Raw genomic sequence first — 12,853 nt, forward strand, 5'->3', positions numbered from 1 at the left:
TGCAGACCTGAGACCTCCCATACAATATTCGATACCTTTGGGTTCAAGTGGCGTAAAGGACAAAATGCAATTTTTCAGTAGACAGAGATTTATTTTTGTTGTTTATGGAGCTATATTTTTGATGTGTATTAAAAAAGTACTCAACATGTTAGTCTCTTTAACCTGAATTAGCAATCATATGTATAAATTCAAAACGAAAGAAGTTAATGTCCTATAGAATTGGTCAAAAACACTATAATGTCCTTTACACCCATGCTGCGTTTTTTGATAATATAGTGTATCTTGTTTAGTAGGGGTCGTAAGTGACATTCTGAGACTATTTTATTCCAAATTCGGGGTGTATTAGTTACCAGCCACGGTACCTACACATGTTAACTGTTTTCAGCATAGTTTATAACGAAGCTTAAAAATGTATCAAACGGTAGTTAATGATGCTAGGTATAACCCGATTAGGTACAGTTGTTATTAATATTTTTCTAATAATATAGTAATAATAAAGAAAGCACAATATTTTGAACCAATTGCTCACAAAGTAGCTAATATTCGGGAATGAAGGTAAATTAAATGTCCCAGTGCTTAACACTAGCCGCCTTCAATCATAACATGACAGCCTTTAATCATAACAAGGGAAGTATAAGATCAGCTAACGATGATAAGAATTAGCATATCAAACATTTGGAACGTCCTTAGTGAATTCTATAGTTTAAATTTTTCAAGATGTCTTATTTCAAAATACGAAACAATAAGATATTAAATCGTTTTTTATCCCTATTTAAGTAGTAATTTCTGTGTTATTTCATCCCTGTTAACTGTAGCTGCAATAATTTCTAAATTCAAATACTTAAAAATATCTTCTGTTAGAAATTATGAAACAAGTAAACGAATTAATTATAACCGATTCGGTCATTAAGTAACGAATTAATTATAACCGATTCGGTAATTACCACTTCGTCCAGATACGTTCCAAACTTTGTGAGTGTGTTTGAAACGAAGCATTGTTCTTTATTTCAACTAGTTATTGTTGCCGAGCTCAACCAATGACACAAATAATTAAATTACGCACAATAAACAACTTCCACCGCTCAGGAACGGATAATAAATAGTCAGGAGCGAGGCAATGGGCAATCGCTGATACACCTTACCTACAATCCTAACTATAACATAAAACGAACTTTAATTAATGTAGCGAGATCTTCTTATACTAGAACAACCTTTGCGAACTCACAATTTAACACAAAATCCGCTTTCATATATAATAAAATCAATAAAATCCTAAACATTTACCCTAAACAATCCCATGAATGTAAGTCTACTGTAACCAAATGGCTCAAAACTAAAACATATGAGAAAACAGAGAGCCTTTTACGATGAGTACCATCACACACGCACACACACACACACACACACACACACACACACACACGCGCGTGCAGGCTTGAGTACTTTTCTGATCACATATTTTTATTGTTGTCTTTGTGTTGCTTATAGTTAATAGTTATAATTAATGTATTGCTTGTAATTAGTATATAATTATTATTTGTAAATAGTATAGGTAGTAAATATTTTGTGACTAGTAAATAGTGTAGCTTAGTATTAGTTAGATTTCAATAATAACGGAAGAGCGGTGCCTCCCAACACAGGCATATATTGCTTACCGGGAGACACCATCCCTCAAATTATATGTACAGCTTTTTATGAAATAAAGAATTTTGTATTTTGTATTTTTTGTATTTTGTACCTGTCTCGTTCTCCTAATCAACAATAAATGCGAGTCGGAAAGGTTCAGAGTGTATTATGCACAGGCTAGTACATATGTTATTGTCGCAAGACTATAAGAGATTCCACTGCGAGTAACACAGTAATAGGTGCGGAAAAACACTCTGGAGCTGAGTTTTCTAATTTGAAGGGCAAACGTTATATTTTGGTAATAAAGGACCCATAAAACTATTTATCAACTTGCCTTTATAGACCTAATTACGTCCATGAACAAAGATAACTGCGGAAAAAACTCTTGCGTAAATGCTTTCAAATTTGACGGCAAACATTACATTATAGTAACGAAAGTCCCCGAAAACAACTTTTTTGATAGTCTACATACTGCTACGTCCATGTTATTTGTTTGCAATTTGGAGTTTAAACGACACAAAAGTTAGAAAAGTCCTTTACAATTTGTTCGCCTCGTACACTTAAGGTAAAATCATTTTTAGGCCGGGTCGTAAAGGGCAAGTAAAATAATTTCAATAGTCAAATAATGTCCTTTACGACCATCTTGACCACACGATATGAAAAATTATCGTGACAAATGAAGGGCTAAATGACGACAAAGGACATGTTAGTATTGTTAGTCCTTTACAACATAATTTATTTACAAAAAGAAGAAAAAATAACTGGTCATTTACGCCCCTTGAGCTAAGCTGTTTTTGCAAGCTCGTAGTGTAAAAATTGGGTCGTAAAGGCAACTTTTTACGAGATCGAAACTATACAGAACAAAAGCGCTTGGAATTCTGAACAAAACTGTATATTTATTTATTTAATCGTATGGCATGCATGATTACTTGATTAGGCAATCAGAGTACAGCTTTGAGGTTGTTAAGCCAGGTATTAAAACTGTATATATAACTCATTTTCGCTAAAATGTCCTTTACGCCAATTGAACTCAAAGGTATATACTCGTATATATATATTTTTTTTTATTTGCTTAGTCCCCTTACCCCCTAACCCTTACCCTACCCTTGGATAGGTGTTTCAAAACGAATAAAGGTCTCCTTAAAACATTTTTTGATAAATTTATATATTTTCGGAAATAATCGCTCCGAAAGAAAAAAAAATATCCCCACCACCCTGTAACTTTTGAACCATGGTTCAAAAACATGAAAAAAATCAACAAACGCTTAATAACTACTTTCAATGAAAACTATATAGCGAATATGACCGGACTCCAGTCGGTTTTGAGTTATTGCAAAAAATCTTGTTCTTAGTAAAAATCTAAAAATACGTAAAACGCTGTGTAGTCCCTTGTAAATGTATGATACTGACTTGTCGCCCCGGTTTGGCTTATTTTGACAGAACGGTAACTACGAAACTCTACACTGAGCATAGCCCGACATGCTCTCGGCCGATTATTTTTTTTGATTCAGATTTGGATACATTTAGGTACCTATGTTTGAGGAGCTCCTGATTCTGGTCGGAATAAATACGAAACCCCAATTTGGGACAACAGTATAGTACAAGTTCAAAGGTGTGATACCTCATTGGATTCGGAATGATGTTTAGAAAAATGTATGTATTCAAAGCGTTTATTACCACAGATATGAAATCGAAAATTATTATAAAATAAAAGTGCGTCTACTCAGCTTTGTATGAACCAAGAAATAATATTGTTAAACGGTTTCCCCTGAGGCAAAAGTGCAATAGGTATTACTTACTTCACTAACTTCGCCTACTAAGGGGCAAATCGCGACTTTGTTATGGTTTATCGATAACTTCTCACATCACTAGATTAAAGACTATTGCCCATCACTTTTCTGTCTGTGTACGTATTTAGAAACTTGAACCCGCCCCTAAAATTAGTGCGATAGGGACAACTGCAGCTGAGGCGAATAATCCTGCGTAAAAATGTCAAAAATCGGGGTTTCGTAGTCCTCTTTTTCCTCCTCCAAATCTTAACCAATCGTAACCAAATTTGGAAATCTGAATGATTATGAAATTATCTGTGTCGGACCGTTTTGCTTTTTTGGCTAATTGATATCAGTTTTGAATACCACGCCTCTCATTGCGGCATAGTCAATTAGGCCATTTTGGCCATTTTTGAAGGGCTCTAGCGCCTTAAAAAACAAAAATATCAAAAAAAGCAAAACGGTCTGACACAGATATTGACAATATTAATCTGTGTTGAAAAAATCATTGCTCTAGCTTCAAAAACCACGGAGGAAAACGAGGACTACGTTTGTATGGAGGAATGACCACTCCTGTTGGCTCTTAACTCTTTCGTTATGTTATAAATAATGTTTCCATAAGTTTATTCTTCTTTTCCAACAAACAACTATGATGTCTATTGTCATAAGTAGATCTCATATTATTATTTACCATTATCATGAAAGAAGTGCAAGTGGGTCCCGTACCGAAGTTACATTGTCCACAATTTTTCCTGCCGCATCCCCTCGGGACGCCGGGCTTTTTACTTGCGGGGTTGTTTCCGTCGCATAAACGGGGGCAAATAATTGAAATGATGCACATAAATGAAATACAGATGAGTATGATCTTTAATATACGTAGATATACCGGGTGTGGCCTGTAATAGGAGCAAAAAATTAAACTATAGGCTGTACTCCTCGTACTACACTTTAAGACACTTTAAAGTTTATTCTAAGACGTAATGTATTGCGAATTTTGTTTTGTTTAAGGCATGACAAGCAACGTCAAACACAATGATATGGCGTGGCGATGGCGTCCATTGAAGATAATATTTATTTTGTATGAAAAATAGGAAGTCTAATTTTTAAAAGTTGTTGAACAAAAGTGTCACCGTTTGAGGAGTACAATCCATGTTTTAATTACTTGCTCGTGTTACAGGCCACACCCTGTATGTAGTTTAATTTTTTTAATCTGACTATGACACGAAATGAAAGAAATGAAATAAAATCACATGAAAAGAAATGAGTGAAATGAAAAGAATCTATTTGACACATCAATTACATTTGGCTTTTGTTGCTTGAAGTAAATGATTTATCAATACCTTTGGGTATTGTGCATAACACACACTAGCGCATGGTGATCAGTAATTATTACAGTAACATTTTATAAACAGAATTTATTGCAGTAGTAATTGTTAGTTAATAACTTTCGGAGCTGCCCTTGTCCTAACAAGGGCAGCTCCGAAAGGACCGTAAAAGGTCTGCAGCGATTTTGATAGCCCACGCAGTGCAAGTGTCATTCTAAACGTCAAAGTTCTATGAAATTATGACGTATAAATAACACTTACACTGCGTGGGCTATCAAATCCGCTGCAGACTTTTATTGGTGCGACGTACCCCGATGCCACTTATCCGATTGAGATGAAAATAATTAAGTAAATGGTTTGTAAAACTAGGATTACACACGTTTAGGACCAAATGAAGGTATTAAAACGATATCCAGCTGGAAATTAATTCTTTGAAAAAATCTAATTTGATTGGCCTATTTGTATTCATGTTAGTTTAGAATGTTGTTTAAAAATAAGAGCGTAGCCGTCATTGTATTGCGGCGGCTGGGGTCGTGCGACTCCTATATAGGTATTTCGTTATCCCATGCATCCTAGCAACCACACATGTACCTAATGTACCTCTCGCATTTCCTAGTTACCTTGTTATTCCTCAGTTCGTATAAACGTCATGCTTACCTCATAAGCAGATTATTCGGGAGGCTCAAACCAGACAGCGTTAAGGCTTTATTTTATTACCACAACACACAAACTAATTTAAACCCTGATCCAACCGCGCTAGTTACATTTTAGATCAACACCCGTTCAGGTAAATGTGTCGACCGGTTAGACCCTATTTATTGCTCCGTGTGCTGTTTCACTTCAAGCGCAGAATGTCGTATGAGTCTCTTAGTATTTTAGTTGTAAAGACGTTTTGCGTAGTGACGCGAGTGTTGATGAAATGCCGTTTTGAGCGTGTTTTTCACGGAAAGCAATATTGTAGGCGTGTCCCATCTGTGTCGCCACGGTGAACGGTGGCCGGATTCAGTTTGTGGCGGCAATGGATTTACTGCGCTTTATGATCGACAAAACGATGAAGTTAACGGTGATATATTTTTGTGTTTTTTTTTTCTTTATTAAGAGGCTTTTTCGATTAAACGAATATGTCACCCCATACTAAGCCGCATTGGGCTTAATAATGTTTATTAAAGGCTGAAGAGATCGGTCGGTCGTTTTATGGACTCGCAATCAAAGCCTCATTAAAGTTACTTACGAGCTCTGCGGATGAGGCCACTTACCTACGAGTCCTACTTTATTTAACATGTTATAATTTCATTGAAATAACTGACTTGAAAAATATCTGTGATAATTAATCATTCTATTTATATTCAAGTTTGCATGTGTACTGTTTAAAATCGGGTATTTGATAAAAAAATATTTAGTATTGAGTTTGGGAGTGTATTTCAAATTCTTAATACGAGATATACTTACTCGTAATGCATTTAAATAGCTATATTTGATAGACTGTGAACGCGGAGATATTATGACTATCCTATCTATACCCACACGAGTAACCGTAGTTCTCGCAATATCAATATTTTTGTAGCGCTAAGCGCCTTCGTAACCGTATTGTGCACGTCATTATCAGCCGCGTTGACCTGTCACCTCCGATCGTATTCGTATACGCAAAGAGTATTGGAAATAGAGGAATATTTACAAAGTAAATTATGTAGTCAATACATTTACTGCCATCTTTCGACACAAATGATTAGCACTTTAGAACGCCATTTGACTTTGATCACAAATCTCAAAAAGTATCGCCATCTAGTCGAGAGTAGGTCATCGCTCGAAAGGATGGCACCATTTATATAGGACGACGATATTAGGCCATACCTTTGGCCTATCGTCGAGTAGATGGCGATACTTTTTGACATTTAACACATCATAACGATCAAAGTCAAATGGCGTTCTAAAAGTGTTAATCATTTGTGTCGAAAGATGGCAGTAAATGTACTGACTACATAATTTACTTTGGCAATATTCTTCTAGTCTAAATTCTCTTTGGTACACTTAACAACACTCTTTGACCACAGATGGATCTTATGTCTATGCAGTAGGGATCAACAATTGTCAGTTGACTTTGTGAACTATGTATAGAATTCAATTAGCCGCTTCGATGATAGCTGACCTAAATGCGCAGTAGGTACATAGTATTTAATTTAATTCTCTATATATCTCTTTTGTATTCCATTTTCGTATAACTAATGAAACTTAATTATCTGTGTATACCGGGTGTGGCCTGTAACACGAGCAAATAATTAAAACATAGATTGTACTCCTCGAACGGTAACACTTTTGTTCAACAACTTTTAAAATTTATGAAGTATTTAGACTCCCTATTTTTCATACAAAATAAATATTATCTTCAATGAACGCCATCGCCACGCCATATCATTGTGATTGACGTTGCTTGTCAAGCCTTAAACATAACAAAATTTGCAATACATTGCATCTTTGAATAACCTTTAAGTGTATTAAAAATCAAACTACAAGTTATTTTTAAAAGTCGCTGAACAAATGTTGATCAGTATGAGGAGTACAGCCTACAGTTATTTTTTTTGCTCATATTACAGGCCACACCCGATGGATACAGTCAAGGCTCGGAACCGGTTTTTTTGTAAAACCCAAAATAGCCCAATATTTTTAATTCTTTTATGCTCTTTACGTAGGACTGAATCATGTATTAAGCCCATGGAGATAATAAATATAAGTAACACAAACAAACCGATTAATGGTCACGTCTCGCTAGGTCAAGTCTTCCGCCTGCTCTGCTATTATTATTATTATTTTAAACAGTTATTGTCGACATTCGTACTTTTTTGGAAAACTGAGGAACTCATTTCTGTATTTTGTACGCAAAGCGTCATGCATACTTTTTTTAAAGTAATGCCTTAAAATGTTACAAAGTTTGGGGAAAAATAAAAAAAATTGTGAGTTTGGGGAAAAATACAAATCCTTTTATATGAAAAATTTTGGAAAGTTTTGGCAATCTTTTTTTATTTCACGTAATCAGTAGTTTAAGGCTATTTAGATGAAAGCTTTTTTACATTCCAAATTTGAGTAGTTTTTTCACAATTACCACTTTTTAGTCGAAAGGCGGGTTTTTTACACAAAAAACTAAAAACTCAAATAACTCGAAAACCAATGAGTTTTGACCCCTGTTTGACGGGACTTAAATCATTGCAAATGACCCATAGATAGAATAACCCCTTTCAAAGAATACGGCGAATTTCCAATCACCTGTATACCTAGTAAGAACAATTCAATAACAATACCTAATAGTGACCCGTTTTCAGTGTCCGGTTGTGCTAAATATCTGTGCCATAACGAACGGAAGAAATTTAACGAAACCTTTATAAAAAGCATTGTGTATCTATAAATTATGTGGTTTTTCTGTTCGTCAAATATACAAATTAATAATCAATGAAATTACTTTGGCACTCTTGCGGAAAATGCAACTTTCATTTAACAATTTTTGAAGTAAAAAGAAAGCCTTTGCGGTCTGGGCCGTGTTGTATAATAACTACAACTAAATATTACAAGAGACTTCCTCCTTTTGATTCAGTACTTATTAGAAAAGGAGTTCCGCTTGTATAATAGTATATTTAGATTAGTTGTAGTTAATATGCAACATAGCCCCGATGTGGTGAAGAAATAATCACCATATTTACCCAAACTTTCCTCTTGTCAACAGAGTGAAAAATGGCTGAGCTACGAGTCGCTGAAAGAAGAGATCCTCGAGAAAATCCGCCGGCTGGAAGAAGAACGTCACACCGTAGACCTCTGGTCCACGGGGCCCGAGTGGGGACGCAAGCGGCGTCGGCGTCAAGTAAGTTAAATATATTGTTTTATCAACCCTTGGTCATATTAGCCATATCTATTTGAAATAATCCGTCGGCTGGAGGAAGAGCGTCACACCGTAGGTCCGTAGACCTCTGGTCCACGGGGCCCGAGTGGGGACGCAAGCGGCGTCGGCGTCAAGTAAGTTTAATATATTGTTTTATCAACCCTTAGCAATATAACCCGGCTCAGTGTCAGCCGTTATGCACCTGCAACCAAACCGGCCCCGCACGTATTGACTATGTCATTCCTGTGGGTCCAGCCGGCAAGGTCGAGAGAGTGATGTGGGTTTTGGGCATACCCGCATTACTTACTCGCGTCCCAGGCGATGCAGCGTCCGTGGAGAGGTCACTTCACCCATTTCAGCTTGCTGAGTGGAAAACAATACGGAGAGTGCCAGTTACCGGTTCTAAGTCCAAACTGATAGGCGTTAGTGCGGACGCCAGGGGTCCCTGCCAGCTATGCGGTCGCGACTGCCGCTCTCGCATTGGGCTTAATAGTCATTTGCGGAAGTGCCGCACTCTTAATATAGACGCTGTTTAAACCATCATCTTATTAATGTGACAGGCCAATGATGATATATTAAATAATCCGTCGGCTGAAAGAACGAGCGTCGAGTGCGGGCGCAAGCGGGGTCGGCGGCAAGTCAGTTTAATTTATTGTTTTTAAACACTATCCCGAACCCGAGCCATACTCAACTAGATTACCTAACTCCGTATGTCACTGTCCCACCCAATAATTTACTGGTATATAATGCCTTTTGGCATTAAGTTCGCCATTTGCACATTTCTTTGTTTGCGCAATAAAGTTAATTAAATAAAGAAATAGCGAAATAAGTGTTGTCCTTTTCAAAGAAAAGGGTCGGCCGAATAGAATATATTTTTAAAACAATTACTTAATTGTTATTTTGCAATGTCGGGGTTGGTCTTACATGTATAATACTAAAAGTTGTTCTTTCTCTAATAACGGTAGGTACATACGGCTGAGGGTCTATAATATCTGATATGCTACACCAATAAGGCCTAATAAATGCCCAAAAAGGCCATAACGCCTACATGAAGTGATATATAGATCCTCCCTACCGAATCCTATCGGATCAGACGACGCAACGTAGGTACTACGTCGCCCAAATCAAATTAGTATTTTGTTTGTATTTGTTTTGTTCTTTCCCAGTTCTTTGGTAATGCTGTCTAACTAAAATTAATAATAAAATGAAATAAATAGATGTAGGTGGGGGGCTATTTATAAATTACGTCATTTGAAATTAGGGGGGAGGGGCTGGACATCGGATGATGGTAGCATGACATAGGAGAAAACGGGGTCATTCGAAGCATGATTTTTGGATGATTTTAGGGGGGAGTCAAAAATCGATGACGTAATTTATGTACAGCCCCTAGGTACGTCTTTTTAGTTTAGTAGTGTACTTTCCTTCAGCAGCAGATAACCACAGTTTCCCTTCCCCTCGGCAGGTCGCCGTGTCACCCCCATATGTGGTCTACATGCTCCCCGACGCCGACATAATGGAGGACTGGCGGCAGATCAGAAAACTCCTCGAGAGAGATTAGAACGACGCGGCTAGCACACCTGCCCGCGCGCGACCGCGCCACGTGCCACGCGCGCTCAGGAGGAAGTGATCGCGGTTAGTTGTGCTAGCCCTATAGGATAATAGAATCGTCTTGGAAGTCCATAAAATGAACATGTATCTGCGGACCGTTTTTCGACTTTAGAACTTTTAAAATTGACGATGGTTGAAGCGTCGAAGATTGGATCTCGCATTCACGTGGTATTTTTCGGTAAGAATATATCTGTACTTAGGTACATTCATTTGCAATAATATCTAACACAACGAAGAGGTAAAAATTATTTGACATAATATTATTTGTTTATATATTTTTGGAGACTTAGTTGTGTAAGATATTATTGCAAATGACTGTACTTATTTTCTTAAACGAGTAATGAATGATTAGGGACTTTGTTGTATGTGTATTTATTTTAGTAATAGTAATGATATTGCTGATGTCAGATTTTTTATTGTTTTCAGGCTTACTCAATAGATGCACATTTACAAAAGTAAACAAACACTTTGTACATTTTCGGGTAGTTATAACATTAATTGGTTAACCGAACCTACATATAGTTCGTTTTTTTAGCATTAGAAAGAACTTGAAAGAAGGTAAGCGATCTTTTCATGTCTTTTAATTGAAAAACGCTTTTCAAAATTCAATAGCTATTACATACTTATGAAAGCAGAAGAATATAAATGATCGTATTAGGTTCATAATTGTTACATATTTGTCGTGACTTATTTTTAAAATGTGTTTTTTAATTAAACGACACATCAAGATTGTTTACCTTATTTCTAATGCTAAAAAAAACGATTACATACATTATTTGATCGTGTAATGTTTTCATCTACCCCCCACTGGCTAAAGCCATTTGAGGGTAGATTTTGTTTACTTTTATTTAAATACCTAAAGATACAGAGTATGGTGACAGGTAACAATGGTTTATAATCTCATGGCAGCGTTGTAAGTTAAAGGAATCTTTTATTTTTTAAAACCATAAACATACTTAAAAACAAACTTAGAATAAAAAGTAACCTAAAATTAAAACTACCTACAAAACTAAAACTAATACCTAAAAAAATACAGGAATCTGTAAAGTAAAATTCAGCTGAAATTAAAAAATGGTACCATTTTTTCCGAAAACCCCTTATACCTAACACACGTACCCTTTTTGCTCAAATTGCTTGGTGTTTAATTTTTACCATGTGGTTTACCCAGAATCACTTCATAATCATAAGCCGTTTTTTAGGGTTTCGTACCCAAAGGGTAAAAACGGGACCCTAAGGGTCTCCCCAAATATATCGACGCGCATTCGGCAAAAGCCGATAGGAAAAAGCTTTATGTCCGCGCAATAAGAGCGAAAAACCGGTCGACGCGTCCGGCGTCGTCGGCCGTCGCGAGCCGAGCCAAACGACGACTTTTTCGCTCTTATTGCGCGGACATAAAGCTTTTTCCTACCGTATTTTGCCGATTCCGCGTCGACATATCTAGGGGAACCCTAAGCTAATACTATTTTCTATGTAACCTCTTTTTTTTTGGAAATTAACTAGTAGCCTATGCCACCAGCCACATAAAAACGAATCTATGGACACCCCGTGTGTAAATTTCAGAGATGTTCAGTTTTATAATCTGTGTATTACGTCAATGTTGTATTATAATCCACAACTTTTCTTTGCGATAACTACATGCTCAATTATATTATTCGTAAATCGTTGTAAAATTGTTTAATTATGTATTATGTAATTCTAATTAAGTAAATGCGGCCAATTCCGTCATACGGAAAATTTCGACAATAAACGTTTTTCTCAAAAACGGTACACAATTGGTAATATCCTCGACAAAGCAGCGATAGCTTCTACTTTCGGCAAACACTGATTTGTCCAGGAAATTACCAATTGTGTACTGTTTCAGAGAAAAACGCTTGTAGCCGAAATTTCCCGTATGACGGTATTGGCCGTATTAACACATAATTTGTCCATTATTATGCCCTTGTAGAATAATTTGGTATACCACAAACCACAAATGATAACTTATTTTTGTAAATAGTATGTCAATAAGATAAGAAACCGCAAAAATGCGACATGACATCCCATTGGCAAAATCATTGACCCAGGTACAGTCAAAGTCAGAAGATATTTTTAACTTTTGCACTTTAAGTCTTTTGTGACGAGGCGTACAAACTAACCCCCTTATTCATAAACGTTTACTAAAGTTGACAAGCCGATAATAATCGTTTGTCCCTTTCCGACGTATTGGTATAATGGAAAGGGATAAACGATTATTATCGGCTTGTTAACTTTAGCAAACGTTTATGAATAAGGGGGTAAAACATTACTTTACCACCTTCGGTAGTTGGGTAAAGTTTAGAGCCACCCGACACTATAGCGTTTCCCGAGCGTAGGCGTCTAGAGTTAGACCAAGAAAAGACTGCAGAGATTTTAACGGCACAAGCAGTGCAGATGTAAACGTCAAACTTCTATGAAATTATGACGAATAAATAACAGTGGCACTGCGTGTGCTGCCAAAATCTCTGCAGACTTTTCTTGGTCTTACTCTAGTCAACTCTATGGGCCCCCCCACATCTGGCGTCTTTCGAGCGTCGGCGTCTACAATTCTATGGCCGCTGCTCGACGCAACGTCGACGCAGCGTCGACGCAACTGCGCAGCGACGTCATTTTCCATAGCGCGGACCAGACGCCGACAGACGCCG

The 12,853-nt window shown here is 36.9% G+C and overlaps 1 protein-coding gene across 1 annotated transcript in view; it reads left to right on the forward strand.

Moving 5' to 3' along the window:
- LOC134671488 (breast cancer metastasis-suppressor 1-like protein) overlaps positions 1-11,506 on the forward strand; it is a 166,449-nt gene extending 154,943 nt beyond the window's left edge. The window contains exons 4-5 of the mRNA XM_063529355.1: positions 8,433-8,567; positions 10,048-11,506. Of these exons, the coding sequence (XP_063385425.1) occupies positions 8,433-8,567; positions 10,048-10,143 (231 nt within the window). The 3' untranslated portion in view covers positions 10,144-11,506. The remainder of the gene's footprint in view (positions 1-8,432; positions 8,568-10,047) is intronic.
- Positions 11,507-12,853: the final 1,347 nt, after the last annotated feature.

The sequence above is a fragment of the Cydia fagiglandana genome, chromosome 15, assembly GCF_963556715.1.
Source record: "Cydia fagiglandana chromosome 15, ilCydFagi1.1, whole genome shotgun sequence".
NCBI classification, from domain to species: domain Eukaryota; kingdom Metazoa; phylum Arthropoda; class Insecta; order Lepidoptera; family Tortricidae; genus Cydia; species Cydia fagiglandana.